The 19,838-nt window shown below is 42.1% G+C and overlaps 1 protein-coding gene across 3 annotated transcripts; it reads left to right on the top strand.

The window, feature by feature from the left end:
• The first annotated feature begins 9,039 nt into the window (after window positions 1-9,039).
• Window positions 9,040-19,838, top strand: LOC310992820 (uncharacterized protein). 3 transcript variants are annotated; one of them, XM_083981030.1, is made up of 8 exons: window positions 9,040-9,085; window positions 10,282-10,324; window positions 10,851-10,911; window positions 13,649-14,066; window positions 17,115-17,232; window positions 18,025-18,136; window positions 18,236-18,467; window positions 18,962-19,838. In XM_083981030.1, the coding sequence occupies exons 4-8, from the start codon at window positions 13,886-13,888 to the stop codon at window positions 19,129-19,131; spliced, it is 813 nt and encodes a 270-aa protein (XP_083837156.1). In that variant the 5' UTR covers window positions 9,040-9,085; window positions 10,282-10,324; window positions 10,851-10,911; window positions 13,649-13,885; the 3' UTR covers window positions 19,132-19,838. The 3 variants fall into 3 exon arrangements, with proteins under 3 accessions (XP_083837156.1, XP_083837155.1, XP_083837154.1); XM_083981029.1 differs by lacking the exons at window positions 9,040-9,085; window positions 10,282-10,324; window positions 10,851-10,911 and adding an exon at window positions 10,922-11,811; XM_083981028.1 differs by lacking the exons at window positions 9,040-9,085; window positions 10,282-10,324; window positions 10,851-10,911 and adding an exon at window positions 10,922-13,179.

Below are 19,838 nucleotides of genomic sequence, written 5' to 3'. Positions count from 1 at the left end.
GCCTTGACCTTTGAGCTGCTGGTTGCTGTTAGCTTTTAATGTTGGTGCTGTGGGAATAAAAGCCACTTTTATAGCTAATACTGCTTGCTAGGATAGTTCAGTAAAACCAGTAATATACTGTACCTACAATTAATTTGTAAACATAGGGTGTTTCTCAGGGTATCTTTACTAAAGATTGAAGCCTCCGAACACAGACATTTTTTTCTTGAGATGATCTTTGTGTTCCACTTTCCTGAAGGTGCAAGTCATTCTGGAGGAGCCTGTCAATACTCCCTCCTTTGTGGCGGAGCTATAATTAGGCTACAGCCTATCCAAAAGAGAAACACCACTAATTAAATCACTGTAAAGAAGTCAATCAGTATGTAGGCTGGAGAACAAGGAATAGTTTTCAGGGTTAGCTGACTTTGATTTGACTGTACATGCCATTGTGTGGCTATATTAACATTCATAAACTGTAGGTGTTTGTGCCCACAATTGCCACTGTGTTTAGCTGATTGGTGTCTGAGGGAGAAACAAGGCGTGGCTTGAATTCTCTGAGCTTGTGACCACTGCAGGTTAGCTCTGTCAGGGAGTAGAGGATAACACAAAATGGTTCAATTCTTGGTTTTTCTGATGAACCAGCAGTTCATATTATCTGCCAGCATATACTGCAAATTGGCTCCTGTCCACTCCGCCCTTGACAAAGCACAGAGGACATTTCTTCCACTGTTCTTACATATTCCCACAACCCATTTGTCACTCCCTTTCAACCTGCTCTTTCACTCTCACTCGTGCTCCACATGAACAAATCAAGCCCTAACCATTTCTATTGTCTTTAAACCACACAGAGAATACCTTCTTAATGGCCGTAAACCTCAAGGTCACAGAACAGAAGCATGGCAGCAGTGTATACAGTCGCACATATGGCTCTGCACCGTCTGATGCCAAAATCTGTTCTTCAGGGATCTTGAACACAACCCTTTAAAGGTCCGACAGCCCCCAGCTTTAATGTAACATCTGCATGGATTGAAAAGCTCAGCCTCCTATCCAGTGATCTCCAGTGATCAATACCATATTAGAAGGAGAGAAAAGGGGGGGCTGAAGAGGGAGGAGAGAAGAAAGAGAATTTAGAAGAAGAGGGAGAGGTGTGAAGCAATAGAGATGATGTGGACAGAACAATAAGGGGGTGGTGTTTGTTTGAAGACAAGGGGAGGAGAAGGTTAGAGATGCAAGGCCTACAGCGAGACAGTAAGAGGGGGGGTTACACAAGGAGAGAGATGGGGAAGGGAGAGGAGAGGAAAGGAAAGGAGAGGAGAGGAGAGGAGGGGGGAGGAGGGTGCAGCAGAGGGCTGAAGATGACAAAGAGAGTTCAGAGGATGCTGACCGGAGAGAGGCAGAAAGAGAGGTGGAAACAGTTTGGTGGAAACCCACTGCAGACGCAACGTCAATCCTAATTACTAATTCATTAACCTGCCCGGCTAGCCACCAACCTCCCCCCGCCCTCCTCACACACACACACACACACACACACACACACACACACACACACACACACACACACACACACACACACACACACACACACACACACACACACACACACACACACATATATATAGATATATATACACCAACATGCACTCATTGCCCCCTTGTCTGTCCCTCCTCCTCGTCCCATGAGGAGCAGCAGAGCGATGGATGGATGGAGAAATGAAGAGGTGTGTCTGCAGCTAAGTGACATCTGCAGGGCCGTGATGGCGGCAATGTGTTGGGAACACTGGAAATCCCTGATGTGACAATGGGATGGAGGGAGGGAGGAAGGGAGGAAGGGAGGGAGGGGGAGGAAGCTGGTGAGGAGAAAAAGCTAACAGCTTGTGTTTTGGTTTGTTGGGGTGGGTGGTCTCCTGTGATGGTGCACAGTAGTATGTTAATGTGCACGGCTGTGGTGTCACAATATGTATATGCTTATGTGCCATCATGCATGCATTTACCTGCATGTGTGTGTGTGTGTGTGTGTGTGTGTGTGTGTGTGTGTGTGTGTGTGTGTGTGTGTGTGTGTGTGTGTGCGCAGTCCTGTGTAAGGTGTAATGGCATTAAGAGAGAGAGAGTGTGTGTATGTGTGTTAGCATATGAAAAGATAAACCAATATGCTGATGTTGGTGTGCTAGAGTAATAACATTGTGGGTATAATCAAAGCAAGGGGGAGGTGCTAGACAGACTGATGGTGTGTGTCCTCAGCCTCAGACTCTGAGTGTGTGTGTGTATACGTGTGTAGGCGACAGAAGTACACACACACACACACACACACACACACAAGCCAAAATCTCCTGCAGCATTCCTCTGCACATGCTCACACATACAGCTCAATATTAAGACAGAAATCCAAATAGGCACAAACAAGGACACATACACAAGCACGTACACAACCACATGTGCACATACAGACACACACACACAATGTGGTGCTGCTGACTGAGGTGGAATTGAATAGAGAAATCCTCCAAACGAGCATCGATCCACAGAGTTTACAGCACCAGCTCCGTCTGCCACAGTAGGGCAAACAACAGGGAGCTCTGTAAGACAGCTGGGGCACACACACACACGCACACACACACACACACACACACACACACACACACACACACACACACACGGAGGCACAAGGAAGCATTGCAGGCCCACATAGGCCTTATATAGCACACACACAGAGTGCAGGATGTTTATACACACGACATGGATCTTTGATTTTCATCAGAGGACCACTTCATCTTGTGTGTGTGCATGTGTGTGTTGCACTTGTGAAGATGAACAGAAATGGGAGGAGCTGCTTCAAAATCTTTACAAGTCTTTTATTCCATTAAAGTGAATAAATCATTTAAAAATCCTGTTTTCCAGGAATGATGAGAGATGTTTACAAGTGCAGCGCTTAAAGGAAATAAACAGGAGGCCCAGAAAAGTTGTTTTCAGTTGAATCTGTGTATTAATATTTACTAGAGATATTTAGATGAACTGGGGTAAAATACTTTGTCTCCAAATGTAATTTCAACATTTCATACCCTGTAGGCCTGTATCGTCTTTCAGCTGATTGTTTGGGTGTCTGACCAACAACTGTAATAGACTGAATCAGTTTTTAGTGAAGAAACTGAGATAATCCCCTCGGATTATATCTGTCCAAGGTTGATAAACACAGTAGAGCTTTTAGCAGAGATGGGGACTCGAGTCACTGTGACTTGGACTCGAGTCGACTCGAGTCGCTATTTTGATGCGACTTGACTTGACTTGACAAAAAATAAAAGACTTGCGACTTGACTCGGACTTGAAGGTTAAAGACTCGGGACTTGACTTGACTTGAGACACGATGACTTGAATGACTTGAATGACCAGCCGCCACCGCTGAATTTTTCACCGGCACGGCACCAGATCAGTCGCGGTTTTTTTTTTTTTTCCCCCGGACTTTTTATGCACTTATTTTGAAAGGACCGCTGGAGAGAGAGAGGGAGGGGGAGAGAGTGAGAGGGGGGTTTGATACGGAGGGACGGAGGGGCCTCCAGGGTCGCTGCAGCGGGCGTGCTACATGGATCTGTTAGGCTATAATATAATACATCCATGGCGTGCTATCACGCTCGCAGCTCAGTATTTTTAAACGGAGATTTCATCCGGAGTTTCAGTGACGGTGAGCGGCCTGACGCTGCTTCATTAACGCTGCGTCACCGCCACTGTTCAGAGTCGGGACAAACGCACAGTAACCAATAGACCTATCAGTCACCTGTTACCAGAGTTACATGTACCATAGCGAGAAGCTAACGTGTCCTTTTTAAAAAATAAAAAAAATCTCCTCTCCTTCAGCCTCACGTTCTCACTGCTGCAGAATCTGCAGTGACTACAGCTGTTTGCCTGTCACTCATAGCATCCAGGAATGTTTCAATGTTACACATTCTTTGACTTTTGAATATAAAATATCAAATTAATATCTAACTACTTGGTATGAGTGCAGGCTGAGAATGGTGTTGTCATGATAGAATATAGCTAATAGATTTTCTATTCTATTCTATTGATGTAGTAGGAGTTAACCTTTTGTGATCAGATCAGGTATGAAGAGGCTCATTAATGCATTATAAGACATGATAAGACATAAGACATAATAGATGTTCTATTCTATTCTATTCTATTCTAATATATTGTCTTCACTTTATTTAGATTAGATTATGTGGGTGAAATTGCAATAATAAGGTGACTTGACTTGGACTTGACTTGACCTATGCAGGACTTGACTTGGACTTGACTTGACATAACCTGTGACTTGACTTGACTTGACTTGCCCAAAGAAAAATGACTTGGGACTTACTTGAGACTTGAAGGTTAAGACTTGAGACTTACTTGAGACTTGCACATGTGTGACTTGGTCCCATCTCTGGCTTTTAGCAGTTAAAGGGTCAGATATTTCCTTCAGGACCTGGTATAGAACAAAATAGAGCTAGTAGTGTTAATGTTACAGATTAGCTAACTGTTTCCCCTGCCTCTAGGTTTTATGCTGAGGTAAACTAATCTAATCACCTTCATCATTTAACTCGATGTAAAAGAACCAACTTCTTCGCTAACTCCAAGCACAAAAACAAATAAGCATAATTCATAAAACGGCAGATTATTTATTTACAGTAATACAAACAGAAGATGGTCCATTAGTTAAGTACAAACCAGGGGATTTAGTCAGTGTTACCATTAAAATTGACTGAGGTAGATAGTATATGTTGTCACCATTAAAAAAACAACAACACATGTGCAGCAGGAGATGAACATTTTATAACTGGACATCTTCAAGGACTTAACAACAAGATTTGTCTTCCTGGTTCTTGCCTTCATGTAACAGGTTCTGTTAAAAAACAAAAACAAAGAGAGAGAGAGAGAGATAAAGAAAGAAGAAAGAAAAGAAAAGAAGCATGGCTGCTACCTTCAGCATGGACATCATTATTTAGCTGCTGGGCTTTGTGCTGGACTCCAGTGATTCCCTCGACGACCTCATCAGCATTCATTACCACAGAAGAGGAGGGGGACACGACATGTCAGCACTTGTGTGTGTGAGTGTGTGTTTTTGTGAAAATGTGTCAGTGTGTGTGTGTGTGTGTGTGTGTGTGTGTGTGTGTGTGTGTGTGTGTGTGTGTGTGTGTGTGTGTGTGTGTGTGTGTGTGTGTGTGTGTGTGTGTGTGTGTGTGTGGCTCTCATCTGGGTCATTATATCCACAGGCATGAAGAGGCGGGTTACAATGACACACATCCCTCCACGTGACACAGACAAATAGAGTAGGAGGAGGGTCTTTATAGGAGCATCAGTCACTTCCACCTGTGACCGCTCGTTCTTAACACAGCTGAAAGTGGAGATAATGAGAGAGATACTGTGTGTGTGTGTGTGTGTGTGTGTGTGTGTGTGTGTGTGTGTGTGTGTGTGTGTGTGTGTGTGTGTGTGTGTGTGTGTGTGTGTGTGTGTGTGTGTGTGTGTGTACTTGGGGGTGGGGTTGGGGGGGCATGTGTTGGTGTCTATCTGATTATTCAAAAAAAAAAAATTCCCCAGAAACATGAGAAAGAAAATGTGCAGAGACATGCTGCATATAGGCTACAATCCTTTGGAAAAACATATCCTGTGTGTGTGTGTGTGTGTGTGTGTGTGTGTGTGTGTGTGTGTGTGTGTGTGTGTGTGTGTGTGTGTGTGTGTGTGTGTGTGTGTGTGTGTGCCATGCCAGACAGACAAACAAGGAAAACACTGGCGACCCTGCCAACATGGTGACAGAATGCGCCATGTGTGTTCGAGACGCTCTCTGGTTGTGTGTGTGTGTGTGTGTGTGTGCGTGCGTGCCAACTTTCACTCTACTGGGCAGCCAGGTCAACAGACAGACTGGTCACCATGGCAACAATGCCACACGCAGCACCGCTAAGCCAAGTTGTAAATATGGAAGTCATAAAAATATGAAAGTCTGACAGTCCCTGCATCACATGCCACCCGGCGGGGGTCAGTGTGGTCCTCCACAGGTGATACAGACCTAGACACGATGATACACGATGTGAGGATTGATGCTGTTATAGTATGTGAAGCAACTCATAGACAAATGGGATTTTTTTAATGGTCTGGTAGCACATTATAAGCTACATTTGTATAGCTGCAGTTCCTGAGATTTACATACTGTAAGGTTTCATAGTCTATGCGTATAGTTCATAATGTTTTCTCCCACTCACGCATCAAATTTGCTCCAACATACGAGCCCATGTTTGATTGACCACCGTGCTCACTAATCTCACAAGTGTCAGTGGAAATCTCACTCAAAAAAGTAAATAATCAAATAATGAAACATGAGCATCTGCAATATTAAGTTAATATTCAACAGTTTTTTTTAACTACCTCATGTTGTACAAACTCAGTGCTGTCCTCTTTTAGCATGATGTGTTGCTACCGGCCAGCTGAACTACTCTCTGTGAAACAGTTCTGATAAACCCTGTGCATACAACTCACCCACCACATTAAACAGATAAAGTGAGCCCTTGCTGTTGAACATAGATGAGTATTTAGCAGGTACAGAGCCAGAAATGTCCCTCAGTAGGTGATGGAGACCAAATCAGAGCTAAAAGGAGGATGAATTTACCCATGTAGAGGTCAGTCACAGGATCAGCTCAATGTGTTAAAACGTTCACCACAATAACTTGATTATATATGTCAGATTTGCATTCACAGCTCTTCGTACCCACAAGTCAATCAATGCAGCATCGACTGTTATACTACAATCAGCCATACTGTGTGATCAATGAACCAGCTCTCCTGATGATATAGGGTCTTATTTTCAGCCCATATAAAACCTAATTACAGAGAGATGTTTTATTAAACACATGTATGTTAGAACTAAGTCTCATATTGCTGAACGTGTCTAATAATTACAGCCTGTGTGGTAAAACGAAAGTCAACTGTAAACTCTTTCCAACTCATTATACAAATTATGTAAAAATCAACATACGTTATGGTGATGGCATGTTGCACCAACCACCCAGCACAGCTTGTTCTGCTGGTTAAATTACTTTGGGGACTACAGCAATACTTTCTTTGCGGTCGGTTTAACCACAGGCATCTCTCATGTGAATCCATGCTAATGCACACTCTCTTCACAGAGCAGGCTCCATGTCGGAGGGGTCCATGCATTAAACATGGGGCGGCTGAGGGGAGAACATGTTGGAATACCAATAATTTTGCCGTGGAAAATCTGCCTGACCATGTTGCTGAATCAGGCCAACAAAGACATGATGGGAAGTTTAACTGAGGTTGAAAAGAGAGACTTTCCTCAGCTTTGCTCTTATAATGTTATGTAAGATCTGTTGTGGTTATTTGTCTTTATACTATAGATGATTAATTATAAAAATGCACGTTGACACTGATTATGATAGATTATGCAGATTTAAGGTGAGCAGAGAACATTGGCTTATTGGTTCTTTCTGTTTCACGATGCATGTTCGATTTCAGAGGTCAAAGGTTGAGGAGAGTGTTGTTGATTGTGTATTCTTGGCGACCTTGATAACCTACAGTGGACAACTGACCCTAACCCCAAATCACTCCATCACCTTCCCCAACTTGTACCTCAACTTCAATGGGAACAACTAAGAATTAATCTAAGACTGTATGTAGGTTTGATATTAACTAAAAAATAGATATCACTGATATCATGGGCATGGGCATGGGCCCCAGGATTTAAAATACATGTCCAAGGGCCACCTTAAAAGCCTTAACTGTTATACCAGTATTGAAGATCAATGAATGAAAAAACATAGTCTTGTGTTGTGACTACAGATACCACTGTGTTGTGAACCACTGACTATAACCACATTATAGTCTCTCTCCATCGTTTTGGCTCATTCTTCTAAACAGTCTTTAAAACATTAAACTGTCACATCAGTTTCATGCTTCATCAAAGCTCTATTCCACATCTGAAAAAGATTGTAATTCACCCAAAACATATCATGAAGGTTTCAAAACTTAGTTTTTGGGTCAGTTAATTGACTGGTGCCAAAATGAAAAGTTGCTTTGTTATTGTTTGAACCAAAATGGTCAAAAATTACACTGTGAATATGACTGACTTAAAATTACAACCTCGGGAAAAATGCAAAATCAAAGACAAAAAACATCCTATGACAATATAAAAAAAATCTGTGGCAGTTAAAAGAATTAAAAAACAAACTAAACAGAAACATTTGTTCCTCTTCGCAGTTGGGTCTACATGACGCTAGGCCTGTAAATTCTCATGCATGTGGACCGTTAATATAATACATCCATGATGTGGACATGCTAGACACTCTGTAGCAGACTCATTAGCCTACACTCCATGGTATTAAAAGAATTGTTCACCCAAAATTCAAATTGCACTCATTATCTACTCACCCTCATGTCGACTAAGGGCTGGGAGAAGTTTCAGAGTTATCCGTGGCTTCTCTAAGTTACAGGGGGTCTCGGCGTAGCGGTGCATGTCCATATAACAAAGAAAAGTGGTATCCATTTGCAACCGTTATATGGACATGCAGTGCTGCATGGAGACCCCCTGTAACTCAGAGAAGGCACGGATAACTCTGAAACTTCTCCCAGCCCTTATAGTCGACATGAGGGTGAGTAGATAATGAGTGAAATTTGAATTTTGAGTGAACTATCCCTTTAACTTCTTCTTTTATATGCAGTCTATGGTATTAATAGCATACATGTATATGTGACAGTTCTGACGATCAAAATTTTACATGTGATGCTCAAGCGACTACATAATAATAATAATAATAATAATAATAATAATAATAATAATAATAATAATAATAATAATAATAATAATAATAAAAATTATTATTATTATTATTATTATTATTATTATTATTATTATTATTTCTCATTGGAGAACTGAGCCTCTAAAACTGCTAAAACGCATTATGTATTATTGACTTGCTGTTTGACCTTACTCCAGCAGAGGGTGCTGTTCCTGCACAGTTACCATGTGACCACATGGTCTGATCCTCTCCACGTGGACTCAGGTGAGGTGTTCACATGGCAGAGTGGAGAAATCTTGGGGACTTTTCCAAGGTGTGTCCTGCTGACGAAGGTAAGGAGGTGAAGTACCTGATGATGACAAATAATTTATTCTGATTTCCGGAAACTGAAAACACAAGTGGAATCTCAAAGCTGTTGTAATAACACGAATGACGGTGTACTACAAGCAACCACCACAACCACAATGTGTGTAATTAGAGACACAAACATTCAGATTACTCAGCCTCCTCTCCACCTACCTGTTTGTGTTACCTGAGCAGGTCTGACCTTGGCCTCAGATGGAGAAACAGGTTGTGTGTTTTCTTATGTTTGCATTCTGCTCCATTATCTTTTCACTGAGGCACAGATTTACGCAGGATTATATTATGATAAGGAGAAGAGTGAAAGCAAGAAGACACAACCTGATTCTGACCAACTTACTGTGAATCTAGGTTGCTCCTTTACAGGAGGTCACACCAGGTCAGACTCAGGTTTATTAAGGTGGACGTTAATATTAGGTTCAGATTTAGCTTGATGTTAGCTGTCAGTTTAAATGTGGACTGTTTTGATTTGAGATCAAATCTTGTGACGCTATCCATGTGTCTGTTGGTGGACCTTGAGCTTTCTGCTCTGATACCACAGACAAACAGAGAGGCAAACACAGACTGCTGCTGTCTGGTATCACTGAAAATCTGGTTTTGGTGGAAACCAGCTAATGACAACTGTGGTTTCGTTTTGCGTAATGCTGAGTGTCGTGGTCGTTCAACTTTCACTGACATGATGAGAGCTTATTGTTTTCATTCCAGCTGGAATAAAACTGATCAAAATCTGTTTCAATTTCACTCCTTTCTTTGAGAAAAATCCCCTTTTTTCAATTTCACCCCAAAGAATTGATAGAGTTCATTTTATTTTAAGACTAATTTTATGCTCACTCTTAAAATATAAATGTAAACATACTGTAATATATACCATTTATATTATGCTGTGATGTGGTGGTTCACATAGGATCATGTTAGCACAACATATAAAGATTTAAAGGAGGAGTTTGTCGCTTTTTAAACAATTAAAAAATAATGAATAAAATGTTCATAAAAGTATTTTAAACATTTTACAGAGTGCAGGATTATTTAAAGAGTTCTGCAAAAAAGAAAAAATCATGATATTATTCAGGGAACTACTATGTCACTTATGAAAGAACTACATACTACATGTTCATTAATCCAAAGTTTTATTTATTTTATTTGTTTTTATTTGCTTCCTCAATAACAGTTTTCCCTCCATAGTCTTCTTGGGAATTGGTAGCTGATAAGCTGTAAGTGACTCATGTTGACATGCAAATCCGTTGGCTTGATGCTCCTCTTTACTGGGCTGTAATTTCTGAATCATTAACCAGGAAGTTTCCTTAAAGGCTTTTTCTGTAACTTGGTGCTAATTACAGGGAAATCAGCTCAGCCCCACCAAGAGATGGTCGGCTAAACATGCACAGATTTAGAAATGTATCTACAGGGAAACATTTCAGCAAATGGACAGTAATATTTACAATAATAAATTATTGATGAATACAAATGATTTCTTTCTGGTAATTTCTGGTAATTTCTTTCTGGTAATTGGAACCCAGTTAGACGACTCACTATCATTAAATTACTCACAAGTCACTGACCTATAAAATAAACTGTTACCCTCTTTTCTACTTGTGCTACACTGTTTTGTGTTTTGTCATTAACCACTATATTAAAATGTGTACTGTAAATATCAACTAAATACCTACTAAACCAAAATAAAATCAAACATAACTACATGTGGAGCGACTGATATTTACAGAGAGATGTTATTTGCAGTAAACACACCCTGAAGGTCACACCTACCCAGCCTCGACGGGCCATTAGCATCAGGAGACAGGTTAGTCAACTTCATTGAAACTGAATACAAAGGTGTGATCTTATTAACTGTAATTACTCTGAGGTGTTTGCCTGACATTTACACCATGTGACTGGACTCATCTGACCTGGCACCACGAGGCGGGGCAAACACTAAACAATGACTGCTGGGCATGGTAAATTCGTCAACAACCTGTTGACGGAAAAGCCTTGTGAAATAAATATCCAGATTACATCCTGCACATGTGGAGTTGTGATTAAGGAAGAGACCTTGAGAAGTGTTGCTCAGTCACATGGAGCCAACAGGACTTCCTCAAGGAAGAGAGAGAAAGAAGGGGGGAACCACAGCTATGCAGAGACTGTCAGTCAGATAAAATTAAAACAGTTGATACAGAAAAAGGTCTGAGAAAGAATCACTCCCATTTCCCACAAGAAAAGGTTACATAGCCTGTCAGGGGAAATTAAATTCCTTGTGTCCTTGAATGCAGCTAAATGTCACAGGGGAGCAGATTGAAAAGATTAAGCTGAGAAGTTATTTATAGTAATGAGGGAATTTCTCCCACTTGGTATCTCACCAGCATGTTATTGCTTCTTATCATTGCAAGGAATGAGGAAAGGAGTAAAGGAGGAGAAGTGGAGAGGAGGGGTGAAGGAAAAGGAGGTAGGAGGAGAGGAAAAATAAATGCAGTGATGTCAGTCCGTCCCACTCCCATTCAGTACAAATGCGACAGAGCAGAGCTGAGCCTGCATTCCACTGCTGCTGACGCTCGGCCCCACACATACACACACTCACATACAACACACGGAGACACACTCTCACATTGTCCCACGTCACACACTCATCACACCACACTCACACAGGCGCTGACTGACTGAAGCTCCGCACCAGTGCAGGGAGATGCTACCGGCCGGCAGCCTCTGAGTAAGTCCACTCTCTCTCTCCTCGCCTCTCTCTCTCTCTCTCTCTCTCTCTACCCTGTCTGTCTTTTGTTGCACTTTCCATTCTGCAGCCTGTCTCACTTCATTTATCTCTCACACTCTCCCCTGTCGCTGTGAAGTGACCACTGTTTCTCACACTGAGAGACTTTTCAAACTTTCCTCTCAGTATGCCGTGCACATACCTTTCCCTCCACTCGCTCCCTTTCTCTCTCTCTCTCTCAAATCCCAGTCTTATTTGCATCTTGGCAGAGAGCCAGAGCTGCATACTTTGTCTCTTTATATATGTGTGTGTATGTGATCCGCTATATGTTAATTTTGTCCTTGTGATGTTGATTTTCTCTGTGGTTTTGTTTTGTGTGTGATAAGTTTGTCTGGTTTATGTCTTGATTTAAATATTTCCCTTTTGTGCTGCTGTGCCCCAGTGTAAACGTGTGCTGTTAATTACATGGGGCTGTGATGCGGGTTTGAGACTCTTCTCTGTTTGCCACAGAGTAGGTTGTTTACTAGGAAATTAAATCTCCTTGTCAGGTCCTGTTTACTTGTATTGCTTTCAATCAGACTCTCAAAGGGGCTTTTGCAGCTCCCGCAGACTGAGAGAACGAACAGAAACACTTCCTCTTCCATCTTTAGACAGTGGACAAGAACAATGATCAGTGGGAAAAACCCTGGAGACGTTGCAAAGTGCTGCTTGGCTGCTGAATGAATGGATGCTGGGAGTAACATCAGCTGTGTTAAATGAATCCAATTTACAGCAAGTTTAATGTTTGGTTGGTTTTAGTATAGGAAGAATAGTACACAGAATTGCTGTTTCTCTTTTCAGTGTTTTACAGATTTATGAGCTGTTTTGTTTTTAATAGTAAAGCATATTTCATTGTAGGTATTGTTATAATCTGAACCTAAAGCAGGACGCTCCCTGAGCTCACCAGCTGGATCCAGCTTCATATTTACTGGGCAGAAATGAGAGTGGTATCATCCCTCTCTTCTAACTTATTTCCCAGCAGGTCAAGAAAACCACAAGGGGAAGTGAAAATGAAAAGTTTTGCACCTTGTGGTAAATGTTTAAGCTGGTAGTGTATAACTCTGTGGTTCGCCTGTGGTAAGAACGGCCACGTCCTAAAGTTTAAATGAAAAGCTGATAAGTCTCCAGTGTGAACCAGACCCCCTGCAGGTGGAGATTGGTGAACCATTATAACAGACTCGAATCCTATTGGCTCTCTCTCAGCAACAGCTCGCCGTTTCAAATCTTTGTTTGCGCACAGTTTAAGGTGAAGGTTGTTGTCTGGGATCTGCTCCTGAGGACTTCCTGGTCCTTGATGAGTGGGCTGCTGCCGCTGATAGCTACTAACCTCACGTGTGTTGATAAGAGGCTAATAACAGTGTTGTTGTTGTTTTATGTTTCGTTCGTGTTGGTATGCGTCTGTGTGTGTGTGTGTGTGTGAGGGACAGAGAGAAACTTACCCGAGCTACAGTCTGTCTGTTGCACCCAGATAGCACGTAGTCATTAACACCCCACCCTGTGTGTGTGTGTGTGTGTGTTGACATACTGAACCTGCCCCTGTTTGCCTTTCAGTGTTTGAAAGCACAGCAGCATTCTCGCTGCCTACTGTATGCAGAGTAAACACTGCATGCATGCACACACACACATTACAGTTGGCATTTTGGTTTATTTGCTGAGGGCCTATTGTGTTTTTCCAGCCAGAACGGGATTGAATGGTGGGGAACAAAACAATACAGTAGATATAATCTCTCCCTCCCTCTCTCTCTCTCTCTCTCTCTCTCTCTCTCTCTCTCTCTCTCTCTCTGCACCGTGACTTCCACAGAAAAGAAGAGAGTCTGACACACACAGAGGAAGTGCGCTTGACAGAGGACACTTCAGTGACCTCCAGCAGTTGTCCTGTACCTGATCCACTTCCTTCAGAAAACAAGAGGGAATCTGACTCTGAGTGTGTGATCTCACTCCACGGCTGAAACCCGACCCACTGCACAGAGAGAGACACAGCGGCTGACAGACAGACGTCTTCGTCTCCGGCGGCCGGGGGGGAACAGACAGAGGCAGGATGCTGGCCAAAATCCTGGAGGACATGTGGGTGGAGCCGGAGGTGCTGGAGGCCCTCAGCGAGGACCAGAAGAGGATCCTGTTCCTGAAGATGAGAGAGGAGCAGGTTCGCCGCTGGACAGAGCGGGAGGAGAGGGAGGAGAGGGAAGGAGGAGTCGACAACAACACCAGGCCGAAGAAAGGTAGAGTGAACTGGTTCTACTGGCAGAACAGACTGTCACAGAGAAGAAAGATCTCTTTAATTATGACTCCAGTGGAACAGAACAGAACAACACTGACTGACAGAGGAACATATTTCTGTAGCAGGAGGGAGCCAGGTTTCTGGGAGGGTCTCATGTTGTAACTGTACAACAACACAGTGCTGCACTGGCAAAATGACAAAAGCGTTGTGCATTGAGATAAGTAAAGTTCTTAAGATGTCAAACAGGTGTAATCCGAGTTTAACTTGAAACACGTCACAGACCTCAGCACTGTGTCTGCAAATCTGGATATTTTAAGAGGAGTTAATGTTCCAGTGGTGGTCCTAAAGAATAAGTGCGCAGGAAATAATAAAGCTTAACAGTACAGTGATTGATTGAATATTAAAATAATAACGTAATTATACTTTTAACGTTTTTGGTGGTTATGCTAAGGGTTTTTCAGGTTGAGGGATTTTAAAGGTCCCATGCAGTATAGAGGTAGATGTCCATATAAAGCAGGTCTAGGTTCTATATTTGTGAAAGTATCAAAACCTCAGTCCACAGAGAAATGTACACAGCCTGTGTTCAGAAACTGAGCCTTTAAACCAGGCTTCAGGACATTGGCATAATTTGATCACTCAAGAAAAACAAACAGCCATCAGCCAATCAGAGGAGAGAGAGGGGATGAGAAATTACACTGAGGTGGTTTTTGGTTCTTAAAACATCAACTTATATATAAAAAAAATAGAAAATGCCTGTGCACAGCGACAGTCGAGGTGCCAGTAGTATGGCGAAGGAATAAACTAGTTGAGAAAACCACCAAAAGTAGGAACATACTGCACACTGGACTGCATTATGAGGATCTTTTTTGAATTTATTTTCATGTCAGGTTCATATTGCTCTGAAATAATAAAAAAAAAGATCCTCATAATCCAGTCTAGTGTGCGGTATGTTCCCACTATATGTGCTTCTCTTAACTAGTTTATCACCTTTATCTTATCATGGATCAACACTGCTGGTCAAACACAGTCAACAAAAGGAGTAAAATATGGGCCCATTTATGACCTCAGTGTTTGTAGAAATCCAAGCTACAGCTCTCTTTAGCCCTCATACAATCACCGCACACTTTTTTCAATATGGAGAGTAGGCTTATTACAGTTTTTAGTAGATAATTATATAGAATATATAGGAAATATATTGATATACTACTTATAGCAAATAGTCTGTTGCTAGGGAGTCTATAACTAATTAATGCTGACCAGAATTCTTTTAAAGTGTGAGTGCACATGAGTCAAGAGACACAGATACACAAGCTGTGTAGTAACACACTCTCAGGTTCCCAGTCTCATTAATCTGTTTGTGTGTGTGTTGATTACACACACACACACACAAACCAGAGGCTTTTCAGTGCTCCGTCAGCAGCTGTGTCTCCCTCTGCTCCACCCTCTGTCTGAAGTCATCTCATCCAGCCTTCCTCCATTCACTCCTCCAATCTGACTCACTGAGACCCCATCGACCCCACTGGTTCACCTGCACCATGCGTTTGTGTGTGTGTGTGTGTTTGTGTGCGACAGACACTCGTTAAATCATCATCCAGGCGTTGCCAGGCTTTAAACCACATATTAAGTTCCCGTCTTTGTTAAACCAATCTCTGCTCTGTCACCTGAGAGGTGAAAGAGTGTGCGCTGCCTGTGTGCGTTTGTGTTACACAACGCACAGTCCAGTTAGACCTCTTTAATGCCTTTGTTCACTGCACTGGGAGCGTCTTGTGTGTGCAGACAGGCCGATAAATCTCATGCAAACACAATCGCGCCAGTCTTGAGACTAAAGATTTCCATTTCCAGTAAGTGGTTAATTTGTAGGTGTGGTAGTAATAAAGAAAGACGCCGCAGATGGGAAATCGCCTGTGTGTGTGTGTGTGTGTGTTATCGCAGCTATAACTCAGTGAGGTGACTGTGGAAACATTAAGGTGTGTTGTGACTGACAGACGATGACTAACAGTCAGTCAGAGATGCTCTTTGGTCAGATGACTGAGTTCAGACAGCAACACAACACAAACACAGCTCATTATTCTCCACAACGTCAACACAACAGAGCTGCTTTTGTCTGCATCAGTGGAGTCAGTTCACAGTGAGGAGCTGATTGTTTATCTCGACTCTCACAGTATCTTTTAAAGGCTGAATCGATTTTGCGTCACACTGCTGCACAGCTCAGAAAAATTACTATTTTAAAGCCACGCCCCTTTCAGTGATGTCATGGCAGGTGTTTCATATTTATCAGGTATTATTCGTCATGGAAAACAAAACAGGCTTTGTGACACGTGAGGTTTATTTTTACCTCCCGTGTCATCAGGAAATAACAATTTAAAATCCCTTCTGTTTTTCCCACATGTGGTAAACATGTTTGAAGTGAGTTTTAAGTTTATTTATTTATGGGTGACTGACGATAAGATAACAGAAGAATAAATAAATGACAGATTCCGTTTAATTGTACATTCAGATTTATAAAGTAAATTGTTTAGTCATACTGGCATTATAGATGGGACTGATTATAAAGTCAAGGGAGAATAAAAGTGCTGTTGCTCAATTCAACTGACACACAGTGTTTAAAAACCAAACATGTGGGCTGTGTCCACTTCAGAGGGAGTTTCTGGTAACTTAGTTTTTACAGGAAGGTGTTGGTATTGATACTGGTGCTGGTACTGGTGTTGTTTTTCGTTCCTATCTTTTGGCAATGATTCCATATAATTTGAACATGCTTAATCAATATTATTCCATGAATAGGGTATAGTAGTGATATGGATTGTTTCAGTGGAAACAGAGCTGGTGAAAAGAGTGAGAGAGACGAGAATGATAAGGAGTTGAACAGTGATAGAGGACAAAGTCTGCTGCCATTGTGTGAGCTTTCCCAAGCCCTATACTTAGAGGACAGTGCCACCTTCTGGAGGAAACCGAGAATGACAGTTTATCACAATCTCATTTTCGAGCCTGACACTGTGGGATGAAAATATATCTCATGTTTTGTTTTGTTTTTCTTCTTTTCCTCCCCCAGCCTCCAGTAAAAATGTGCGGTGGCTGCTCGGTCGAGACGGAGACGTGAGTGTCAGCGTGATCGGAGAAGTGGACGAGTTCAGGTCGTCTAAACTCCTTCAGAACCTCATGAACAACAGGTAAACACAAACACCAGATGACTGGTAGCAGGCTTTTAGGCCCTGACTCAACACAGTATAGTTTATTATTAAATATAATATTAAACATAGACCCAACAGTATCTGTGTGGTCGCAGTCTCTTCATTACTGTAGAGGTCAAGCAATGTAGAGAAAAAAATGTCTTCGATGTTTTTAAACATTTTATGTAAAGAACAAGATAAAGAAAGGTAAAAACATGTAGGCCTACTGATGATTTAGCTACATGTACAAAACCTTGAAAACAACAATCTCACATCCATTGTGTCACTTTAGTCTCATTGAGGTTTAATATGTAAGATAATTTATTCTGGTCCAGAACGAATACACAGTAGCAAAACCAAACTAATTCAAAAGGTGATACATTTGTGTCTTCCTTACAGTGAATAATTTAACTTTAAATTTTTTGTTTGTTTTTTTTAACCTATCCTACAAAGAAATATTATAATATTTTAGTTGACTATTTATTGAGTGACGAGCGATAAGCATTTTCCTTCAGGTCAGGTCAGTTCATCAGCAACGTGTTTCTGAACCAACACTCATGAACATCCTCCTAGGTCTGTGTTCTCCTTAACGAAGCCCTCGGCCTGTTCAGATTACGTAACTCTGGTCGGCTTTGATAAGATAAACAGGGAACTAAAGAGTTTCAGTCAGCCCGCCGTCTCCTCGTCCCAATTTGATTATAGAAGTTATTTCCCAAATGACTGACTGGAGGATTAATTCAAAGGTTGGGACGTCTGTCTTTGGGAGTAAAAATGGACGTCTTTGTCTTCCAGACTCCACAGTGATAATATGAATGGCATCCAGACAGTGGACTTGCTGCCAGGAAGAGAGGCCCGGGAGCTCGGCTTTAAGGAAAAACTCCAGCTGCCCCTCACAGATGTTAGCGTGAGTTATAATGTGTTTGTATGTGTGTTTGAAGTTTATAAGGTAAAATGTCCTGACTATAAAAGTCTAACTGTCAGATTATGTCCCGCTCACGTACAGGACGACCTGGCTTCAGCGCACGAGCAGTCGTCAGAGGAGGACATGGACTCCTGCAGCGTTGATGACGACCTGAAGGAGCCGGTGGACGACAGCGACACCGAATCAGGCAGCGGCTCAGACAATCCCAGCGACTGGGCTCCTCTCTACAGGCCCCATCTTAGTCGCCATAGCAACCTGCCGCCGGTCAAAGCCCCACTGTCAGACACACAGAGAAGCAGCCGACAAGACAGAGGTGAGGAAACAAGAGAGCAGAGACGTGGTGCAGAGAAACGTGGTTTTTGTGTTAAAATGTGCGATTCTCATGGACACAACTACTTCAGCATTGTACTGTGTGCCATTACAGGTAAAAGAAGAGCTGTATTCATTCATGTAACTTAAAAAAAAATTTTTTTTTAATTTAAACATCTACAAACAAATCAAAATAAAAGCTACTAAACCATCTATACACAAACAGTAGTAAATGTATTCTCTATGCAGAATATCCTCTGTAATTGTCCATGAATAATGTCTGTTGCTGTTAGGTAAATGTAGTGGAAAAAATAAATGGGACATGTGGCATAAAATGGAAAGTTGTTGTAAAGTAGGCTATGACAGTAAAGCTCATAGTAGTTAATTTTAAGATAAACTGAAAGATTGAATGTCTAATATGAGGGATTAAAAAAAATACAGTGCATGCTTAGAAAGGCGTCTGTTGACCTTCACCTTCTTCCTCTCTTTCCCTCTCAGAGACCTCAGTGTGTTGTGAGGAGAAGAAGTCAGAATACGGAGGTCGTGTAGCGCAGCTCAGGAAGACGTTCGCAGACGATCCCAAGAGTCCCACCCCTGCCTCCACCAAACCCCCTCTACCTGCCAAACCTGCTCACCTGCAGAGCCGAAGCGCAGCCTTGAGCTATTAGGACTCCAGGTGTGTCCTGGCACTGAGAGATAACATTTGACTCCAAAACGGCTTAGCCATGTCGTACTGAGTGTAAGGATACTTGTGGCTCAGCTGCACACTGCTGGACCAGGCTGCAGCCACATACATGTGCAAAAGAAGAGGGAGAAGAAGAAGAAGAAGAAGAAGGATGTCCTTACTTGAACCAGAGCTGTGAACTGAGATCCGCTTTGTGTGTCAGCTGAAGGAGCATCCACAGACAGTCTGGGAGGTGGACACAGAGAAAGACTTGGAAGCTTTAAAACCAAAGTCAACCTGAATGATAAAATGAAGCGGCTTTGATGTTGCTGAGTTCAAATACACTCACATAGCTTTTGTGATTGGCAGGTAGACGCAGAGCGAGATGTCCAGACACACACACAAACACACACAGACTGTTGACCACAGCTGAAAAAACTCTGTTGTTCACTACTGAAATGAAGGTCAGTTACTAAAACGCCATAAACAGAGGGGTTCGGAAACTGAAACATGACTTAGCCTACTTATCATATACTTTCTTCTCTACTGTTTAAAGGGTTGAAACTGTTTTATATTTTGTATATAGCCTAACTTGTCATTGTGTTGTTTTAACACCGCTGACTTCCACCGATGTAGACAGCATCTTTATCCATCTTACTGATCACTTTGGTGCAGGGGTTTGTGGGTAAAATAAAAGGACTGAATTTGTGG

This window comes from Trachurus trachurus (assembly GCF_905171665.1).
Source record: "Trachurus trachurus genome assembly, chromosome: 10".
In the NCBI taxonomy this organism is placed as follows: Eukaryota; Metazoa; Chordata; class Actinopteri; order Carangiformes; family Carangidae; genus Trachurus; species Trachurus trachurus.
This window is presented reverse-complemented; position numbering and strand designations above follow the sequence as displayed.

What these genes read in the sequence shown, in the direction of transcription:
- LOC310992820 (XM_083981030.1), top strand. Translation starts at nt 13,886, where the DNA reads ATGCTGGCCAAAATCCTGGAGGACATGTGGGTGGAGCCGGAGGTGCTG. An exon ending in CAACACCAGGCCGAAGAAAG is followed by an intron (nt 14,067 to 17,114) that starts GTAGAGTGAACT and finishes TTCCTCCCCCAG; the next exon opens with CCTCCAGTAAAAATGTGCGG. An exon ending in TGCCCCTCACAGATGTTAGC is followed by an intron (nt 18,137 to 18,235) that starts GTGAGTTATAAT and finishes GCTCACGTACAG; the next exon opens with GACGACCTGGCTTCAGCGCA.